Source organism: Vitis vinifera, chromosome 5, assembly GCF_030704535.1.
Source record: "Vitis vinifera cultivar Pinot Noir 40024 chromosome 5, ASM3070453v1".
NCBI classification, from domain to species: domain Eukaryota; kingdom Viridiplantae; phylum Streptophyta; class Magnoliopsida; order Vitales; family Vitaceae; genus Vitis; species Vitis vinifera.
In genome coordinates this window covers 18,981,996-18,999,911 of record NC_081809.1, presented here as the reverse complement: position 1 = coordinate 18,999,911, position 17,916 = coordinate 18,981,996, and the positions used below count along the sequence as shown (strand labels likewise).

Below are 17,916 nucleotides of genomic sequence, written 5' to 3'. Positions count from 1 at the left end.
ATGACTCTTCCAGCCCATAAACATCCACTTAGTCCGCATACCAATAAAACGCATGATCCCCAACCACAACAACCCCTTAATTTCAATGATTCAAACCTGACTTTGTCAACTGTCATTTGCAGTGTCAACACATAAACAACCATTTACAAAAATATATTTGAGATTCCCCATTATAACATTAATAACAACAGCAAAGAATTGTGATAATGAAGAACAAGAAAGTAATAGAGGATCTGTTGCTTCCATTTGCTATTTCTATCCGCTAAGGTTCATTGATCTTATGTGTTACAATATTTTAATCCCATTTGCTCATTGGGAACTTACAATTGCAGTAAAAACACATAAAGGGGATCAACTGAATGATTTAATGCCCTGTTTCTGCTTGAATATCAACTTCTAGCTTGGACCTTAAAAGTTCATATTTTTCATTTTATTGATGAATTGAGTGGGAGATAACTATTGGTGCTCAGTGAGTAGCATTGAGATTCACACTATGCATCATCATCTACATGAAATTCTATTTGTTTCTAATAAGCACCCCCTAAACCCTAAACCCCTTTTTTTGTGTTTACAATCGAACCTTGAACCTCCTCATTCTTGCTCCAGGCCTTTGCTACCTAGGCCTCCTCGCCAAAACTTCAGGTCTTCAAAAGTACTTCTACTCTGCTCCTGCCACAAACTTAGAGTTCCCTTGTACACCTAGCACATACTGGATTTGCACCCATTTATGTGCTTCTATAGAATTCTCTTACAGTGAGATAAAACTCACAAAATAAACAAAGTGATAACTTTTGAGAATGCTATTTTTACTTTCTTTTCCATTTTTAGAAATTAAAAATGAAAAAGTGGGAAATTATTTCCTCGATACCTAGCTCAAGTAGCAAAGTGTTAAGGTGAGGAGATAGGAGGTTCCAAGTTCAATTGCCAGCAAGGAACAAGAAAGAAAAGAAAATATTGTCTTTATAAAATAAAAGGTGGGAAACTAATTTTGTGTCCCAATATAAATTTGGCAGCTTTCAGAGAAGATAACACAATGTTATGTGTTCCCTTTTGTCATGTTCACTAAATCTGTTCCCTATTGCATTTTCACCAAATGTGTTACCTGTGTCATTTTCACATTTTCCTGACCTAAAAACAGGGAACTTTCTGAAAACAACACCACACAAACCCAAGACATGGAACAAAAAATGGAAACGGCTTCTGAAAAAATTTATACTATCTACTATAATTATGCTATACGAATTATTATAGCAAACAAGGGCCTTTTTAGGTTCTATTTTAATCAAAGCTACAAGAACAGGATGATCTCATGGCTATCAAGAACAAATCAAATCCCATGGTTCTATTTTGCAATCTTTCTTATTTGCTTTTATGGATGAAAGGTTGAAATGATTGGACAAAAAATTCTTTGACAACCACACATGAAGGGATGTTAATCCTATTTAGAAATCCAATGGATCCAGTCTTATTGATACAGGATGAAGATAACAAGAAAGAAATAAAAACTGATTTTCTCCTACTTCCTTTTATCACATCAGCTCTGCTTAGATTCAAAAAATCATGGAAGCATGAGGGAAAGAGGGGGGAAAGGGAGAGAAAAAATAAGTTTCAACCCATTAAAGTTCTTTGTCATCCTTCTCCAATTTTACTACCCTTTTATACAGACAATCAAATGCATAAGTTTTCTAATAAGCTTCATTATAGTTCAATTTTCCTCGTATTTTCCATAACAAACCAAACAAGATAACATCAAACTCCTATTTTCCTTTGCCTGATGCCACCCGAGATCCATAAGGAGAACCTCAAGCGATAATATTCCAATCAAATTATTTGTGAATCTGTTGCTTTAATCAACCTCTCCATCTTTATTGTTTGTAATATTGTTTTCAACCAATAAAATCAAACAAGTTACAAGTGTCACTTAGTTTTCATTTTTAAAAACTGTTCTCCAATTTACATACCTAAACATGTTTTTCAGCTAAAAACCCTATAAAATCTTTTCCTTTTCTTATTCCTAAATCTTACTTTCTGAAAACCGCTTCCAAACAACAGAACCAACATGTCAGCATCACAGCACTGAAAAAACATCACTGGCAATCCAATAATTCAAATGCTTCGCATTCACTCTTCTTCCACTGACCTTAGATCCATATCGAAAGGAACGATTGCCGTTGCTGACCGAAGACGAAGAGAAGAGCAACCAAACGGTGCAGATCAAGAGAGCCGTGACTGCCACTGAAACTCTCCCCAAGACAGCCTTCAATCCTCCTCCACTCTGATGCTTGGGCTGCCTATGGTGCCCGTATCTGCAACAACAACAACAACAACAACACGAGCAGCAACAAGTAAGATCTAGGCAGGTGTCTGTGTGTTTGGTTGTGTGGAATATGAAAGAAAATGAAAGAAAATGAAAGAAAATGAAAGGAAAAGTATGGGTAGGTGTTTACCTTCTCATGATGTTGTCTTTGTTTTCTGCAACTTTGATGTTCTCAGAGGGAATGCAAGGAAGTTTAGAAATAAAATTTATAGAATAAAATTGATGGGCTGGGGAATGGGAAGTGACGTAGATCCATTTGATTGGTTTATAACTTTATGCACGTGACTTGGATCAACATTTATTAATATTCAATTATATTTATGCAACTCGGTTCGACCTTACTCTTATTATTTTTATATCATTGTCTCCTTTATTTGTAATAACGCTTAATAATATTGATTTGGTAGTTTAAATTTTTCTTTGAATTAGAAAGCAACAAAAATAATAAAATGGGATAAAAAAAATTAATTATTATGGAATTGTCTTTTTACCATATTCTTCAATTGGGATAACAACATCAAAGTTTGGGATTGGTCCGCTCATTCCAATCTCGTCCCCGTTATTTGAATTTATTTCATCATTGTCCAAAGTAAATAGGACTTGTTTCATCTTGAATTTTTTATTTTTGTAAATTTTTTCAAGAATTTTTATTAAATTAATAATAATAATAATTTATAAATAAATATTATACATTTTTATCATTTGTTTTTTTTTTTAAAGAAAAAATGTGTTAAAAAAGAAATAAAATAAAATAAATTGAATTAGTTTTTCATTTGATTATATATATAAATACAATGAGATAAGAAAACATTTAAACTCGTTTTGGGTATTTAAAAAAAGTAAAAAATCTCCAAATCCATATCTAAATTATTTACCATTTATCTATAAAAAAAAATTATCTCATTCTTATTAGTGTCTTCCACTTCACTCTTTCTTTTTTCGCTATCTTTTCTTTCTTTTTGACCCACCATCTACTCGTCTTTCACCTAAAATATGGTTGCCTCGAGTGAAACGGCATGCAACTCGATAGTCCACTCTCTAAGCATTTGAGACATGACATTTCCCACTTTAAATTCTCAATAATTACTTATGCTTAACACATTATGACCTTAGCTCTATTTTAACGCACGTGTGAGCATGGATTGAAAAATCGGATTTTATCAACAATATATCAAATATCGAGCGGCTTCAAAACGAAATTCAACATCGATTATCGAACAAGAAGAATATTGGCAAAAAAAACGATAAAATCGGCAAAAAAATCAAGCGTGAAGCGACGCGTAGAGCAATGGAGGAGCCTGTCAAAATATCATAGATATATTGGCGATATATTGAATATACCAACGAATATATCAAATATATCGGTGAATATATCAGATATATCGGCGAATATGTCAGATATATCGCTGATATATCAGGGAAATATCAAAGAAAAAAAATTGAAAGCTTTTTTTTTTTATATTAACTTTTTTTATTTTTAAATTATTCATTTTTAACTGGTTTTTTTATTTTAAATCTATATTATCATTTTATTTTTAACTATTTTTTATGTTTATCTCATTTATGCATGGCATATTCATACTTGGAATCAATACTATCGAAACTCCATGTCCTAGTATGAATATTGTCTTCAACAAGATGGGCTCCCTTCATCTAACAATATGATGGAACCACATCGATCTACATTTTGGTATTAAGGACTATTACAATGTCATATGTATTATGTTTATGTATAAATTGTTTTCATTTAATAAAATCAAATATTTCTTAACTCAATTCTAACTTTCTAAGTGTACAATTCCAAAATTCATATTTTCTATTCTTAAATTCCAAGTATTGTAAACTATTTACCGATTTTTTTTCTTTGACCATATTTATGTCAATTACATTTATAAAATAACTTTAACATGTATATTCTTACTTATTTTATCATTCTTTGGATTTTTCTAAGCATTCCCATCAATTTTGGATAATTTTTGTCTCACCAATATTTGTGTAAAAAAATCCACTGATATTTCTCCGATATATCCGTAAAATCCAAGTACCGATATTTCAATCCATGTGTGTGAGTTTAACTTAACCAAATATGAATTTGCAGTCAACCATGGATGTTAGGGAACATGCAATATAATCCAAGCTCTTTGCAAATATAACTAAGTGAATTTGGTTATTTCATTTACCTAAATCTCATTCTAATTGATTATTTGGGTGAAAAGCAAGTGGTCATGTTAGCAGGTAACATTTATAATGATGGCGAGATAACCCTTTTATGTTAACTTAAAATTGCTTTCCACATTATTTTAAGGGCAAAATGATGGATTTTTTATATTAAAATATAATATTTAAAAAAATATATACTTTTTAAAAGAATGCACATTAAAAACTATTGATAGAAACATGACACATTTTGCCACATGGATGCCACGTAAGCACCATAAGGATTTAGAAAACCCTTTTTCCCCATTTCAAAAAACCTCTTCTTCATTTTTCTCATTTTCTGAAACCTTATTCCCTTTTCTTCACCCTAATATTCCTCACTTGATTCACCTGATTTCTATGATTATGGGTTGTTGAGGAGGAGTTGTCAAGTTATCATCTTTTTTTCCTTATTCAATCAAGTTATCTGCTCATCTTACTTATCATTCTCTGGATCTTGTTACTGTAGACCATTGATTTTCTCTTCACTTTTGCTTTTTATCACCTTTTTTTCTCTAATAACTTTATTTGTAAAGTGGTTCCTTTCTCCCATTTTCTAAAAATCCTAATCCATTTTCTACGCTTTCATATTCTAACTCCATTTCGCACAGAAGTTGTTGGAGAACCACAAAACTTTTCACCATTTTCAACTGTCAACAAGGTAAGCTTGAAAATCATCTTTTTGAATTTTTCCTCATCTTTTTGTAATTAGTTCTATATTTATTTTAGAAAAATTTTAGATTTAAGGTTTCTTGTTATACAGGTGGAGGGTCCCAAATATGTGCAAATGAGGGTAGGATGACACAAACAATTTCATCCATTGTTTGGTAAAAACTCGTTGAAGGTTAATTCTTTGTCTCCAAAATGTTGTTTTCCAACTTTATTTCATTTTCCACTATTTATTTTTAAATCAAATTAAGGTAAAGCATGCAATAAAATTGTGCTAATTAATTAATAAATAAATTTTTGGCATTAGATGTTTCATATTTTTGCAAATATAGTTAATAAATTGTGTTGTAAATGTTTATTCATCTTCCTATTGATAGTAGTAGGTAAAGCCCATTTAAGGCTTCTCATGGCTTATGATATGTTGAGATACATTTCTTGTTGAGGTTGTGCTTGTGTCATTTGAAATGGAATTCTCCTTGGGTTTGAAAGTAATTATTTTTCTACCTAGATTTTATTAGCTTTTTGAATTGTTACAAACATCATTGTAAAACCATGATTATGAGTTATGAATGTGTTGCCAATGTTGAATACTAATTAAAAATAACTCCCAAGAAAAGAACTAATTGAACCATATTGAAATCAAATAAATATTGAATTGACAATAAAAATTAAAAATATGGTTCTGGTATTGTTTTTTTAGGTTAGACAACATTTTATTCCATTGAGGTTATTAAGGTCATACTAAAGCTTTTCCTTAATTCTTGAGATTTATTTCAATATGGTATTGCAATGGTTCTTAGATAAACATCTAAAAGTGAATAATATTTAGGATTGAATCATGTTCTAGCCTCAAATGTTCCTATTGATTGTGTATCATTTGATTGATATTGTTATTGGGAATTATTGTGGGGTTACTGTGTATTGGATTATTGGTGACACCAACATGGAATTCTTGTGTTGATCTAAAAACTTTAGGATAAAAAATGGGGGACAATTCAATCACGGTGTTCTATTACATTAATAGTAATATGATCAATGTACTTAACGGGATTTGCTACAATTCTTCCCTATCAAAGGTTGTGTTAGTAAAAAGCAACACAACATTCTATGACTTAGTTACATGTTTATGTGATGCATTATGCAAAGGCTCATCTCAAGTGAAGTTGAAGTTGGTTTATCATTATTCAATTAATCTTGGACATGGTAATTTCAACTTTGTAGCATTATCCATAAATGACAATGATGATGTGAGTTTAAGTTCAGTATAGCAACAAAGTTCCTTTCACCTCCTACTATTGAGTTGTATGTAGAAATCCTATCAGTACAAACGGAGAATGTTGAATGCACCATTGAATTGTCAATTGATGTACCACCTATCCCATCACAAAAGATGGTAGATGTTGATGATGCACTTGAAATGAGTAAAGATGATGATGATCCTCTAATGAATATAGATTCCAATGCGGTGCATGATATGGTCATGAGTGAATGGTATGTTTATGAGGCCCTTGGAAACCATGATGTTGAAGATAGGTGTTGAGAAATTGGAGTATCTAGGAAATGAGTCTACACACCTTGATCATGAATATGTCATCCCTTCCTTGATGTTGAGTGAGTTGAATTAGGATGTGATAAATGTCATGCCTTTGAAGAACTTAGAGTCACGTAGTGGAATGTGGAAAGACCATGATATATTGTACAAAGGCTTATAGTTTGAGAATAAGAAAGACTTACAGTATGTTGTTAAAAGATATTGCATATACAACAATTAGGATGTGGTTGTAGTTAAATCAAAGTCACATTTATTGTCGATAAAATGCGAGAGGTGGGATGAAGGTTATAAGTGGGAACTTCATGCTTCTCGATGTAAAACTCACCACTTGTTTCAGATAACATAGTACACAAGTTTTCACCCTTGTGTATATCCTAAACTCTCCTACGACCACTCTCAATTGGGGTCCATCTTAATTGCTAGAGAGATCCAAAATGTTGTAAGGAATGATCCATCTATGTCAACACCAACATTGCATCATATAATAAAAGATAAATATGGATATGAAGTTCACAATAGAAGAGTTTGGGAAGCAAAAAGAAAAAGACTTATGGTAGTGTTTGGTGATTGGGATACATCTTACTACCTTTTACCCAAGTGGATGAATGTTCTTCAAGCAACTAATCATGGTACAAAAGTTGTTTGGAAAACAACTCCCTTAGGAAACTTTAATGGCAATGTAAGATTTAAAAGATTGTTTTGGGCATTTAGAGCTCCTATATAAGGATTCAAGCATTGTAGGTCAATCATTCAAATTGATGACCAATAGACATCTCTTCCATTTTACCTTTGCACTTGTTGAGGAGGAAACAACAAACAGTTGGTCTTGGTTCCTTTTTGCATTAAGGTTTCATGTTACTCAAAGAGATGAGATATCTTTAATTTTTTATTGTCATGCAGGAATCATGACAATAGTATAGAATGTTAAAGTTGGATGGACTCCACCTCGTGCTTATCATAGATATTGTCTAAAACATGTGGCAAGCAATTTCAATGAGAAGTATAGAACCAAAGTCTTGAAAGAATTAGCGTACAAGGTTGGATCCCAACATCAACCTCGCAAGTTTCAATTGTGCATGGAGAAACTATAGAAGTTGAATGACTAGTGCATTTCTTTGATAAAGTAGATAAAAGGATGGACACAAGCATATGATGAAGGATTTTAGTATGGTTGTATGACAACAAATATTGCAGAGAGCATTAATGGGGTGTTTAAGGGAGCTTGTATGTTAACTATTACTGCATTGGTGCAACTAACTTTCTATATGTCTGTTGCCTATATTGGAAGGCATAGAGCAAAAAAACAATCTAAACGCAAAAAATATGAAATGTATACTTCTTATGTGAAGAATAAAATCATTATTTGGGAAGTTAAGGCAAGTGGACATAGTATTACAATATTTCATCAAGCAAATGAGGTATTTGACGTAACCACTAATGTTCATGGGTTCCATATGGATAAGGACAATAAGAAGCAAATCATAAAGCTTAAGGAAGGTACTTATACTTGTAACAAATGGCAATCATTTGGGTTGTCTTGTTCCTATGTCCTAACTATTTGTGTGTATGCAATGTTAAACAATTGGCAATTTGTGGATTCTTATTATAGGATAGAAAAATATGCAGCTTGTTATGCCCCAAAATTTAGTCCAATACCACATGAAGACTATAAACCTAAACCAGATTTCCCAATTTTGCATCTCGATCAAGCAATGTTACGAGAACACGGGCGACCTAGATCATCATGCATACAAAATGAGATGGATTGGAGAAAACCTAGTGTAAAGGTTAGGTGTGGTGCATGCAAGTAAGAGAGTCATAATCGGCACAAGGTCCTAAAAAATTTTGAAATATGTAATGATGTATGAACTTTTGGTGATGCATGAACTTTTGGTAATGTATGAACTTTTACCAATGTAACTCTTATTGATGTATGAACTTTTCATAATGTATTGACTTTAATCGATGTATGAACTTTGGTGATGTATGAACTTTTGGTAATATATGAACTCTTACTTAATGATGTATGAGCTCTTCATATGTATGAACTTTTAAAATATAAAAAAACATATAATAAGAAACCTTGTTTTGTAAGTCTCATGGATCCCCAATCTTATGACTCATTAGTGTTATCTTCACAACATGTACATCAATCGTGCATTTTATAGGATACAAAGGTAGCTAGGACACAAATTCTTCATTGTAGACAACATGAGGCTATATTCCATCATACAATGTCCCTAGATCGACAAATTATTCCATATTTGCAGCAAATGGGCTTCTATGGTATAGCATGACTTGGATTTGTTACATTGGACTAGCACTTGGTCATTATCTTAATTGAAATATAGAGCCTTGAGACCCATGCATTCCACATGCCACATGGAGAGATGACGATTACTCCATAATATGTCATCATTATACTTGGACTACCAGTTGATAGACTTCCTCTTATTCGTTTGAAGTCACAATATTGGCTTGAGTTATGCGAGTCTTTGTTAGGACACACACTTGAAGAGGATGACATAGATGGATCACAACTTAATATAACATGATTAACAAAAAAATTTCCCACTCTACCCTTTGAAGCTGATGATATTGCTATTTAGTATTATGCCAAAGCATATATCTTACAACTTATAGGAGGATGTTTATTTGTATACAAGTCTAGTTGCTTTGTGCATCTCATGTTTCTTCAATTTTTATCAGATTTTAGGGTTCTTGGTGGGTATAGTTGGGATAGTGCTTGCTTAGCTTGGCTTTATAGGGAGATGTGTCAAGCATCCCAAGTTCAAACGTGTGATATAATTGGCCCACCTATATTATTGCAACTATGGGCATGGGAGAGATTTCCATGTATTGTCCATAAGAAATTAGAGGTATTTCCACATGATATAATTGGTGATGATGGTCTTCCATTCCCACCACTTCCATTGGGCGCACGATATATACAACAATTGATATTTTTTTTTTTGTATAAAAAATTCATTAAGAACTTTACTTACATTTGATCTCAACTAACATGTTACTACTTAATCTTAGGTGAAGAGATGTTTTCTCTGTCATAGAGGTATCTATGTTTGTCCTTGGCCAATATAGATTTACCTTTGAAATACAAAGGCCAAGTCACATTATATGGCAGCCTTACACGTTTGATATCATGTCTACATGGACAGACTATTGTACTATTGGTGATGACATTTAGCGTACTGCATCATCACTTATTTGTTTCCATATTGTTGAGTGACAGGCCAAATCGAGTTTTATGCCAATTTGGTATGAGTCAGCATATATTGAAGTCATGTGATACTAGCATTAAAATACATAACATTGACTTACGAGGTCGACATGATCTTGATTGAAGGGTTGAGCATAAAGAGTATATAGAGAGATGGAGCTACTATCGTGATCATGTAATTAGTAATGAGTTAGTATCTGGGGATATTTCATATTATGACCCCTTATATGGAGTGGTATCGTTCAATCATATGTCAATTTATCATTAAGCAGGGATCCTTCCATGATATCATGGTAATTTCAAGAACATCACTTTTCCATTCTTTCTCTTTTGGTTTCTCTTCAATTTTAATTAACATATTTTACTTTGGACATGTAGGCCAACAACTTGGAACGAATAAATGAGTTGTCAAGGCCAAATACCCCACCAACAACAAAGAAGGATATACATTCATTATCTTACAATACCTTGCAAGCAATGGATGAGATGAGTCTATTACATGTTAGTCCCACTACCACAGTCTCATAGTTATCTTCATGACAAGGTAGAAGAAGAGGGGGGTGTAGAGGACATGTTATGAAGCAACATCAACACTCTTAGACTCCTATAGCACCTATTATCTAGGAATAGATTCCTATACAAGATCGAGTATCCACATCAGGGCAAACACTTGTTCAGCCTTATAGCACCCCAATTGCAACATGTCATCAATAATCGACATCATTCATGATATCATCCTCATCTATTCCACTTCTAGTAGAACCTCATAAAGGCCAACATCAAGTTCGATGTTGAGAACAAGGGAGTACACGTCCAGAGCATGATGGATTAGTTCTCATGCTATCGATTTTCCTCTTGATGATGTCGTAGTAAACCCTATAAATGATGTAGAGGATACCGATGTCATTTTTTATGTTCTAAGTGCTTCTGATGTTGTAAATGCTTCTAATGTTCCTATTGTTTTAGCTATTCTAGTTGCTTCTGATGATTCCATTGCTTTTGATGTTCAGGTTGCTTGTGATGTTCTGGTTGCTTTTGATAATCAGATTGCTTGTGACATTCCGATTGCTTCTATTGATTTGATTGCTTGTGATGTTCCGATTGCTTCTATTGATTTGATTGCTTGTGATGTTTAAGCTACTTGTGATGTTTAGGATGCTTATGATGTTCAAGTTGTTTGTGATGTTTAGGTTGCTTGTGATGTTCCTTTAAATGTCCACATTACTTTTAATATCGATGCTTTTAATGTGACTTACTAAAGACATCTAAGATGTAAGAGAAGAGCCTCTCCATGTGCCACTTGATCCTTTCATGTGGCATTTTTAAGTCCACATTACCTCTACATGTGTTGTTTTTTTCTATTTGGAATGACAACTTCTTTTATGCTTAAGGACACTTGAGATTGTCATTGAACAATTGATGAATGTATTGTAATTAAGATATGGTATGTGGTAGATATTGTTAGGTGTGGTTACATAACAATCCTATGTTAATTTTTTATTTTTTATTTTATTTTTTTATAGCTTAAGGTTTTATCAAGTTTTCTTTTGTTTAACTATTGATAGGAAGTGGACTATTTATAGGGTTTGGCATGAAGTTGCGGTTTTTTTTTTCTTTATCCCTCTTTTTCTTATTGCAGTACTTCAAATGATTTGTTTCACTTTCTGCTTTTCAACTTTGGTATGAGACCTGTTAATGGTTCCTATGATATCATTTCCCTTTGTTTTCATCTTGACAGAGCATATATGAAGGATGAAGAAATTAGTGAAGACATTATGAGATTGGAAGACAAGCACCGCTAACAAGTACTTTTGTATAAATTCATATAGATGTGTTTTTATATAAATTCCTAGTAGATCTAGACCAAGTACATGAACAATTGATCATGTTATATGTATAATGACATTAAATTCCTAACTTGCAATGAAGTAAAACTTGTCTTAAGGAGCTCATGGAGTAACTTGTAAATATAATTAATGAATACTTTAAATACTTGATATTTTAGGTTTCAGTAAGGTTCTATTTGTTTTCAATTTCATTAATGTTTTTTTTTTATAGAAAGTGAAAATTGAGTTGTTAGTGGTATATGCAAACCAGTTGCTTGGAAAGTAGCAATATAATTGTCATGCCTTGCTTAGAGATGACAAGGTATTTTGTAGAATCTCGTCAATTGATTTTTTTTTAAAAAAAATTGTGCTCTAGCAATTTATAAACAAATCATATATAAATTGTCCACTTATTTTTGTATTAGGTGAATGATCTCTTTAGGATATATAGGCTCTATCATAAAATACCTCAAGGCTTGGAACTTGCTTTTAGCATATTTATACAAGTCAATTGGTTTATTATTCAAAAAAACATCTATTATATGATCATTTTCACTTGCTAAAACTTTTGAGAATTTCCATGGTGTAGCGTGTTACTGATGAAGGTCTTGCCTTAGTCAATTAGACTATAGATGCTGCAAACAACCAAGTTTAGTATCTTGATCCATCTTTCTTCAACCTAGTAAATTTTGCATGAACTTATGTCAAAATATTTCTATCATCTTTTTAATTTGAATTCTATAAGCACATATTAATTTTGTATGGATGTTAGTGAATACATTTTGCTTTTGATATTTAGTGTTAAGTTGAAGATCATATATAAGTATTCAAAGATTTTAATTTTATTCTCAATGTGATGTAAGGAAAATTTTCAACTAATTTAAATCAAATTGAGGAGTACTGGGTTGAAATTGAGAACATAAAAATTAATATTTTTCCTAGGTCAATTAACTTATGCTCAACTTTGTATAGCTACTTCTTCAATTCCTACCTCTTATTATTTCATTTACTTTAAACCATGTTTAACATATATTGATTTGAATACTAACTCTTCAATTATTATAGGTGTTGGGAGGTTTTTTTTTTGTTTTTGGGCAATTCTTCTAGAAAATGCCTTAAGCACAATGTACCGAATTTTGAGTTTCATCCATGGGAAGTTTGTAGTCCATTTTTTATTACTCAACATTCACTGATGTTTTGGCTTATGTGTGGCTCATGCATCTCACCAATGCTAATTAGGTTTTTAGCCTAGCTAATTACCATTGATTTTGAGGCACATCAAAGATTTGCATACAAACATAAGTTGCATCATTTTCTATTGCTTTCATTTTTTATTATTGTAACGAATTAGGAAAACATAATGTAGAAGCATGTGTCGTAAAGCTATTAGGTTTCAAAATATGACTTGTTTTTAGCTTGTTTATATCAAATAGGCGAGTTGTTTCGCAAGTTTACTCTACTTCATTCTAAACCAGTGGTGGTTCCAAACAACCATCGTCGATTTGGTTGGTCAAGTTCAAGTTTTGTCAACAATATGAGAAACTTCTTAAAGTGAGGTTTGGATGGTTGAATTTTCTAGTTTATTGATTTGTCATGAATTTGGGATTTCTATAGATGCTAAGTAGGAGAAGTTAACAATGGCCATACTTAGGGAATGCATGTAGATGACTTGACTTGTTTAAACATGTGAAATTCTACCTTTCTAAGAATCAATTGCAGCTTGTTACATAAAATTTTCAAGTCTATCAATAATTCATTTCCCAGATAATTGGTTTAAAAGTATTGGGAATTTGTTGTAGAGCTTCAAAAAGTACATGACCATAAAAAAGGATTACAATGAATTGCTCTTGTATCTCCTAAGAGGGCTTGTCAAGAATGCACTACACTTTGAAGAAATTGTATCTGGGTCAAGTTTAGGACTTACCCATATTGATGTAAATGTGGAGGAGTTGCAAAGCAAGGAAATGAAATTAGAACTCTTCTTCATTATCATCATCATATAATTCAACCAAATGGTCGTACGACCATCTTAAACTTTGGAATTGGTTTCATTTTTAGTAGGCACATGATTATGAAATCTATGATCTTAAACCATTATTTTCAAGCACTCAATTCTCTAGAGCCCACTTTGAGTTAGATGCAGAGTAGGGTATGATTAGGCTTCGTCTTGCAAGATGATGGCAAAATGAAACTAAATTAATACTCAAGTAGTGGAGCTTGCAAAACAAGCAAAGTTAATGGTCCCAAATCTCATTAGTTCTTTAATGTATTAAAATTAAACAGGATTTCTATTTAATATACAGTTACAATGATTTGAATGGGGATGGGATTAGTACTGAATGATGGGTATTGAAGTGAATTTTAGCAATTGTACATTTTCCATTTGGTTTTAATAAGTTATACAAGTAAGGATAGAAAAATCTTTGGTAAATGACAAGAATGAATATTAAATTGGGTTGTTGTTTGTTACCTATTTCATCCTCAATGTGATGCAACTGAGCTTCCTAAGCAAGGAAATTATCCCATAAAAGGGTTAGAGGGTATGTTTCAATTTGCTTTAAGATGATGCCAAAATGATGGTTACTTATGGTGGAGGAAAATCAGAATTTAATATTCCATCTGAGATCATTACACTAAACATTTTACCAAAATGTGATGTTTTACTAGTAGTGACATTTTGATGGATCCTATCTAGTTTATTGGTAATAATTAATGGAAAAATTTCAGGATAAGCTTTGTTATTGGTTTAAAATTCATAGATAGATCATAGATATGTGCAATGGCTAAGAGTGCATATTTATGAAAATTTATTTATCAATTTGAGTGTGGCACTTGCTGATTTGAGTCAAAGATCTCAATTACTTAATCGATCTTAGTTCCAATTTTACACTAAACTTGTTTTTTCAACAAACGAGTTCTGAGTTTTTACATTAGTTGTCTATTGAGAAAATGAATTCCAATTTTACACTGAACTCGTTTTTTCAACAGACGAGTTTTGAATTTTATATTAAACTCATCTATTGACAAAACCAATTTCAATTTTACATTGAACTTGTCTTCTTAACAGACAAGTTCTACATTTTACATTGAACTTGTCTTTTCAACATACAAGGTCTACATGGAATCCCACTCAAGGCAAATTGTTGTAGTTTTAGAAATATTTTGGGGACAATGACATTTTAATAAATATTTTAAAAAAATCATGTACTTTTGTAGAAACCCACAAAATGATGGGTGGTAGGGGCTTGTCACATTGTTATGGAATATGAATTTGACAGTCCCTTTCATAACCATAGTTTTGGAAAGAAGTGTAACCATGACCATTTTATATCTTAAAACTTCAAATTTCCAAGCAACAAAGAGAAAATCAATGAGTCAAAGAAAATGATGTTGTAGAAGGAAAGAGGGTAGAGGAAAGGGAAAATGGTGAATGTAAAGGCTTAAGGGTTTTAGATGGGATGGAATAAGGTTAAATGTTACGGATAGGAAAATTTTAAAAAATTGGGGAAGGGGTGTGAACATGGACCCCTATTCTTTGTCCTAAACCAACCACCTTCTCACTATTATTATCACCAACATCATATAGTTTTTATATTTATATATTTTTAAAACATAAATATTTATATTAAATAGTTTAGTTTATATATAATTTTATTTTTAACAACTAAAAGCTAAATGTAAAATTCTAAAACTAAAAAAATTAATGATAATTCTCCATCAAATATGAGGAATTTATTTGCCTAATAGGGATTCTCATCCCCGCCTCACATGGTTTAAAATTGGGATGGGGCAAGGATGGAGAATAAATTTACAAACAAGGATGAGGATGGGGAAGCCTTCCTCAACCCTGTCCTATCCCATTTATATCTTGGCAAAAAAATCGTTTTACATGTACTTTTATTAAGAGCTTGTTTGGTAGTGATTCTAGAAAGTGTTTATAATATTTTTACTACTTGAAATTTTTTATCATTCATGTGTTAAAAGGGGTAGAAACATTTCCTAAAATCATTGTCAAACACACTCTAAATATATTAATTAAATTAATTAATAAATTAGAAATAAGTGAAACAAAAACAAAAGTCCCTTAAATCTATTATTTGGTTTCCTTCCATTCATTTTCATTTTTTCGTCATACTTCATCATATTCTCATCAATGTTTCAAGATTTATATAAAACTAAAAAGTTACCATTAAAATAACATCATCTTTTTATTATTTCTATTAGAAAAATGTTGGGAATCCTAAATTACTCTGTTCTCATACTCTGGATCTCGTAAGAGGCATGCATCTATCCCAAGGGATCTCTAGATCTAATATAATAGAAAAAAAAACTTCAAAACCATTTTAGAATAAATAACTACATATTTGAAACTTATACATGCAATTTGGATGTTCCTAGGTCAATTTCACTTGGTGAAGATGAAGCCTTAAGAATTAGAAGTTCTTGTACACTCTAAATCTTCCACTCGATGACTCGAATCACAATCTTGGTACTCCAAAGTGTGAGCTTTAGAAGTGAGGAATCCTAATATCTTTCTCTCTGGAGGTGGAAGAAGACTATCTCTCAAAGGGTGATGGAAACCCTAATCCCTACTGGGTTTAAGTGATTTGAGCCCACTAAGGAAGGCTTGAGTTACTTAATCTAGCCTAAAACGAGTCTTAATTGATTAATTAACCACGCAGGGTCATCTAATTAATCAATTAGCCTAATCTATATAACTTATTCACTATCCCTTATGCAATATTATATAATTACCAAAATACCCTTATGCACAAGAGTGAACCAAAGAGTCAATCTAGCCCTCATGAACTATGTCATCTTGGTATATGAGCTCAAAGCAGGGACCATTAGGACCCATAGGAGTACTAACTCCCTCAAAATCCAATTCTGAAGTTGATTCAATATTCCACTAAAGAGAATCTACTATACTCTAGTACCCTATGTAAATAACAACAAGACGAAGCTCGAGTCAATGACTTATTATCCATTATATGCAAACTCCCCATGAATGGGTGTCCGTAATCTAACAAGGTAGTGTTATCACCTATCAAGATTACCTCTTCAATATTTGAGTCACTTATCACTTATCAAAAAACATATGTCAAATTTCTATAAAAGGAAATGTTATGACCATAGTCTTTTAGATCACATGTCCTTTGGATCACCCATGGAGACACATTATCTCAATCCATGAGATATCATGGTACCTATATTAAGAGTATCTATTGTCACTAGCCTTCATTAATAGTGACTTGATCCATAAGAATATATGACCACTTTAGAGTCTTACCCATAGGTGAAAGCCTCTTGTTGACCTTGGCATAGACTTAATACCTTTTCAAGGTTGAGATTCCATGTGGTATAATAGTTTGGTAAATTATGACAATTGATAATCTTGCATCATGATTCACCGAAGGTTCTATCTAGTGCGCATCACATGCATTAGTACACTCACTATGGGAAAACCATTTTGACAGTCAAAACAAGTCATCCCTCCAATTAGAACGTAATACACTACAGTCTCAAATGAATTACCCAAATTCATGAAAAAATTGTGGACAACTCATCAATCTATAAGGAACTCATGACTTGGATCTTTTGTGCAATTTCTAATGCACCCAAGTCATGTACAATGCAAGTGGTATGAGGTGTGTATGCTCAAATGACCAATTAATGCAAAAGGGATAATGATAAACCAAAAAATATAAATAAATAAATTTATAAATAAATCTTTATATGTTACATCATGTCATCATTTCCAGGGCCTAATAGATGTATGGATGTTAATCACACTAGATTAATTCCCAATTTACCTTAGCTTCTATAAGCCAAAAAGCAAACAAACATAGAATTTAATTGTTAATCAAGGCAAAAACTCTTCAATCATAGTGTACCCTTCAATCATGAATACCTGCTTAGTTTCCCTATAATTCAGACAACTGTGTACCCTTCAATCCAAACATCTCTTTCTTGGTTGAGCTTGATTGTTGATTTAGGGGTTTTAATTGGGAAAGACAATTATCATCTCCAAAAGGTAATGTTATGTGAGCTTTTCATTTAAGGAAAATTCTTGGATGCTTTGTGAGCTTTTATTCATCACATTGTAGTATTACATAGT

The 17,916-nt window shown here is 32.2% G+C and overlaps 1 protein-coding gene across 1 annotated transcript in view; it reads right to left on the bottom strand.

Annotated features, from left to right (window-relative positions):
• The window catches only part of LOC100247000 (O-fucosyltransferase 1), a 62,766-nt gene extending 60,093 nt beyond the window's left edge, over positions 1 to 2,673 (bottom strand). Inside the window, exons 1-2 of the mRNA XM_010651984.3 lie at positions 2,448 to 2,673; positions 2,141 to 2,306 (exon numbers count right to left, since the gene is read on the bottom strand). Of these exons, the coding sequence (XP_010650286.1) occupies positions 2,141 to 2,306; positions 2,448 to 2,455 (174 nt within the window). The 5' untranslated portion in view covers positions 2,456 to 2,673. The remainder of the gene's footprint in view (positions 1 to 2,140; positions 2,307 to 2,447) is intronic.
• Between the last annotated feature and the right edge of the window lie 15,243 nt (positions 2,674 to 17,916).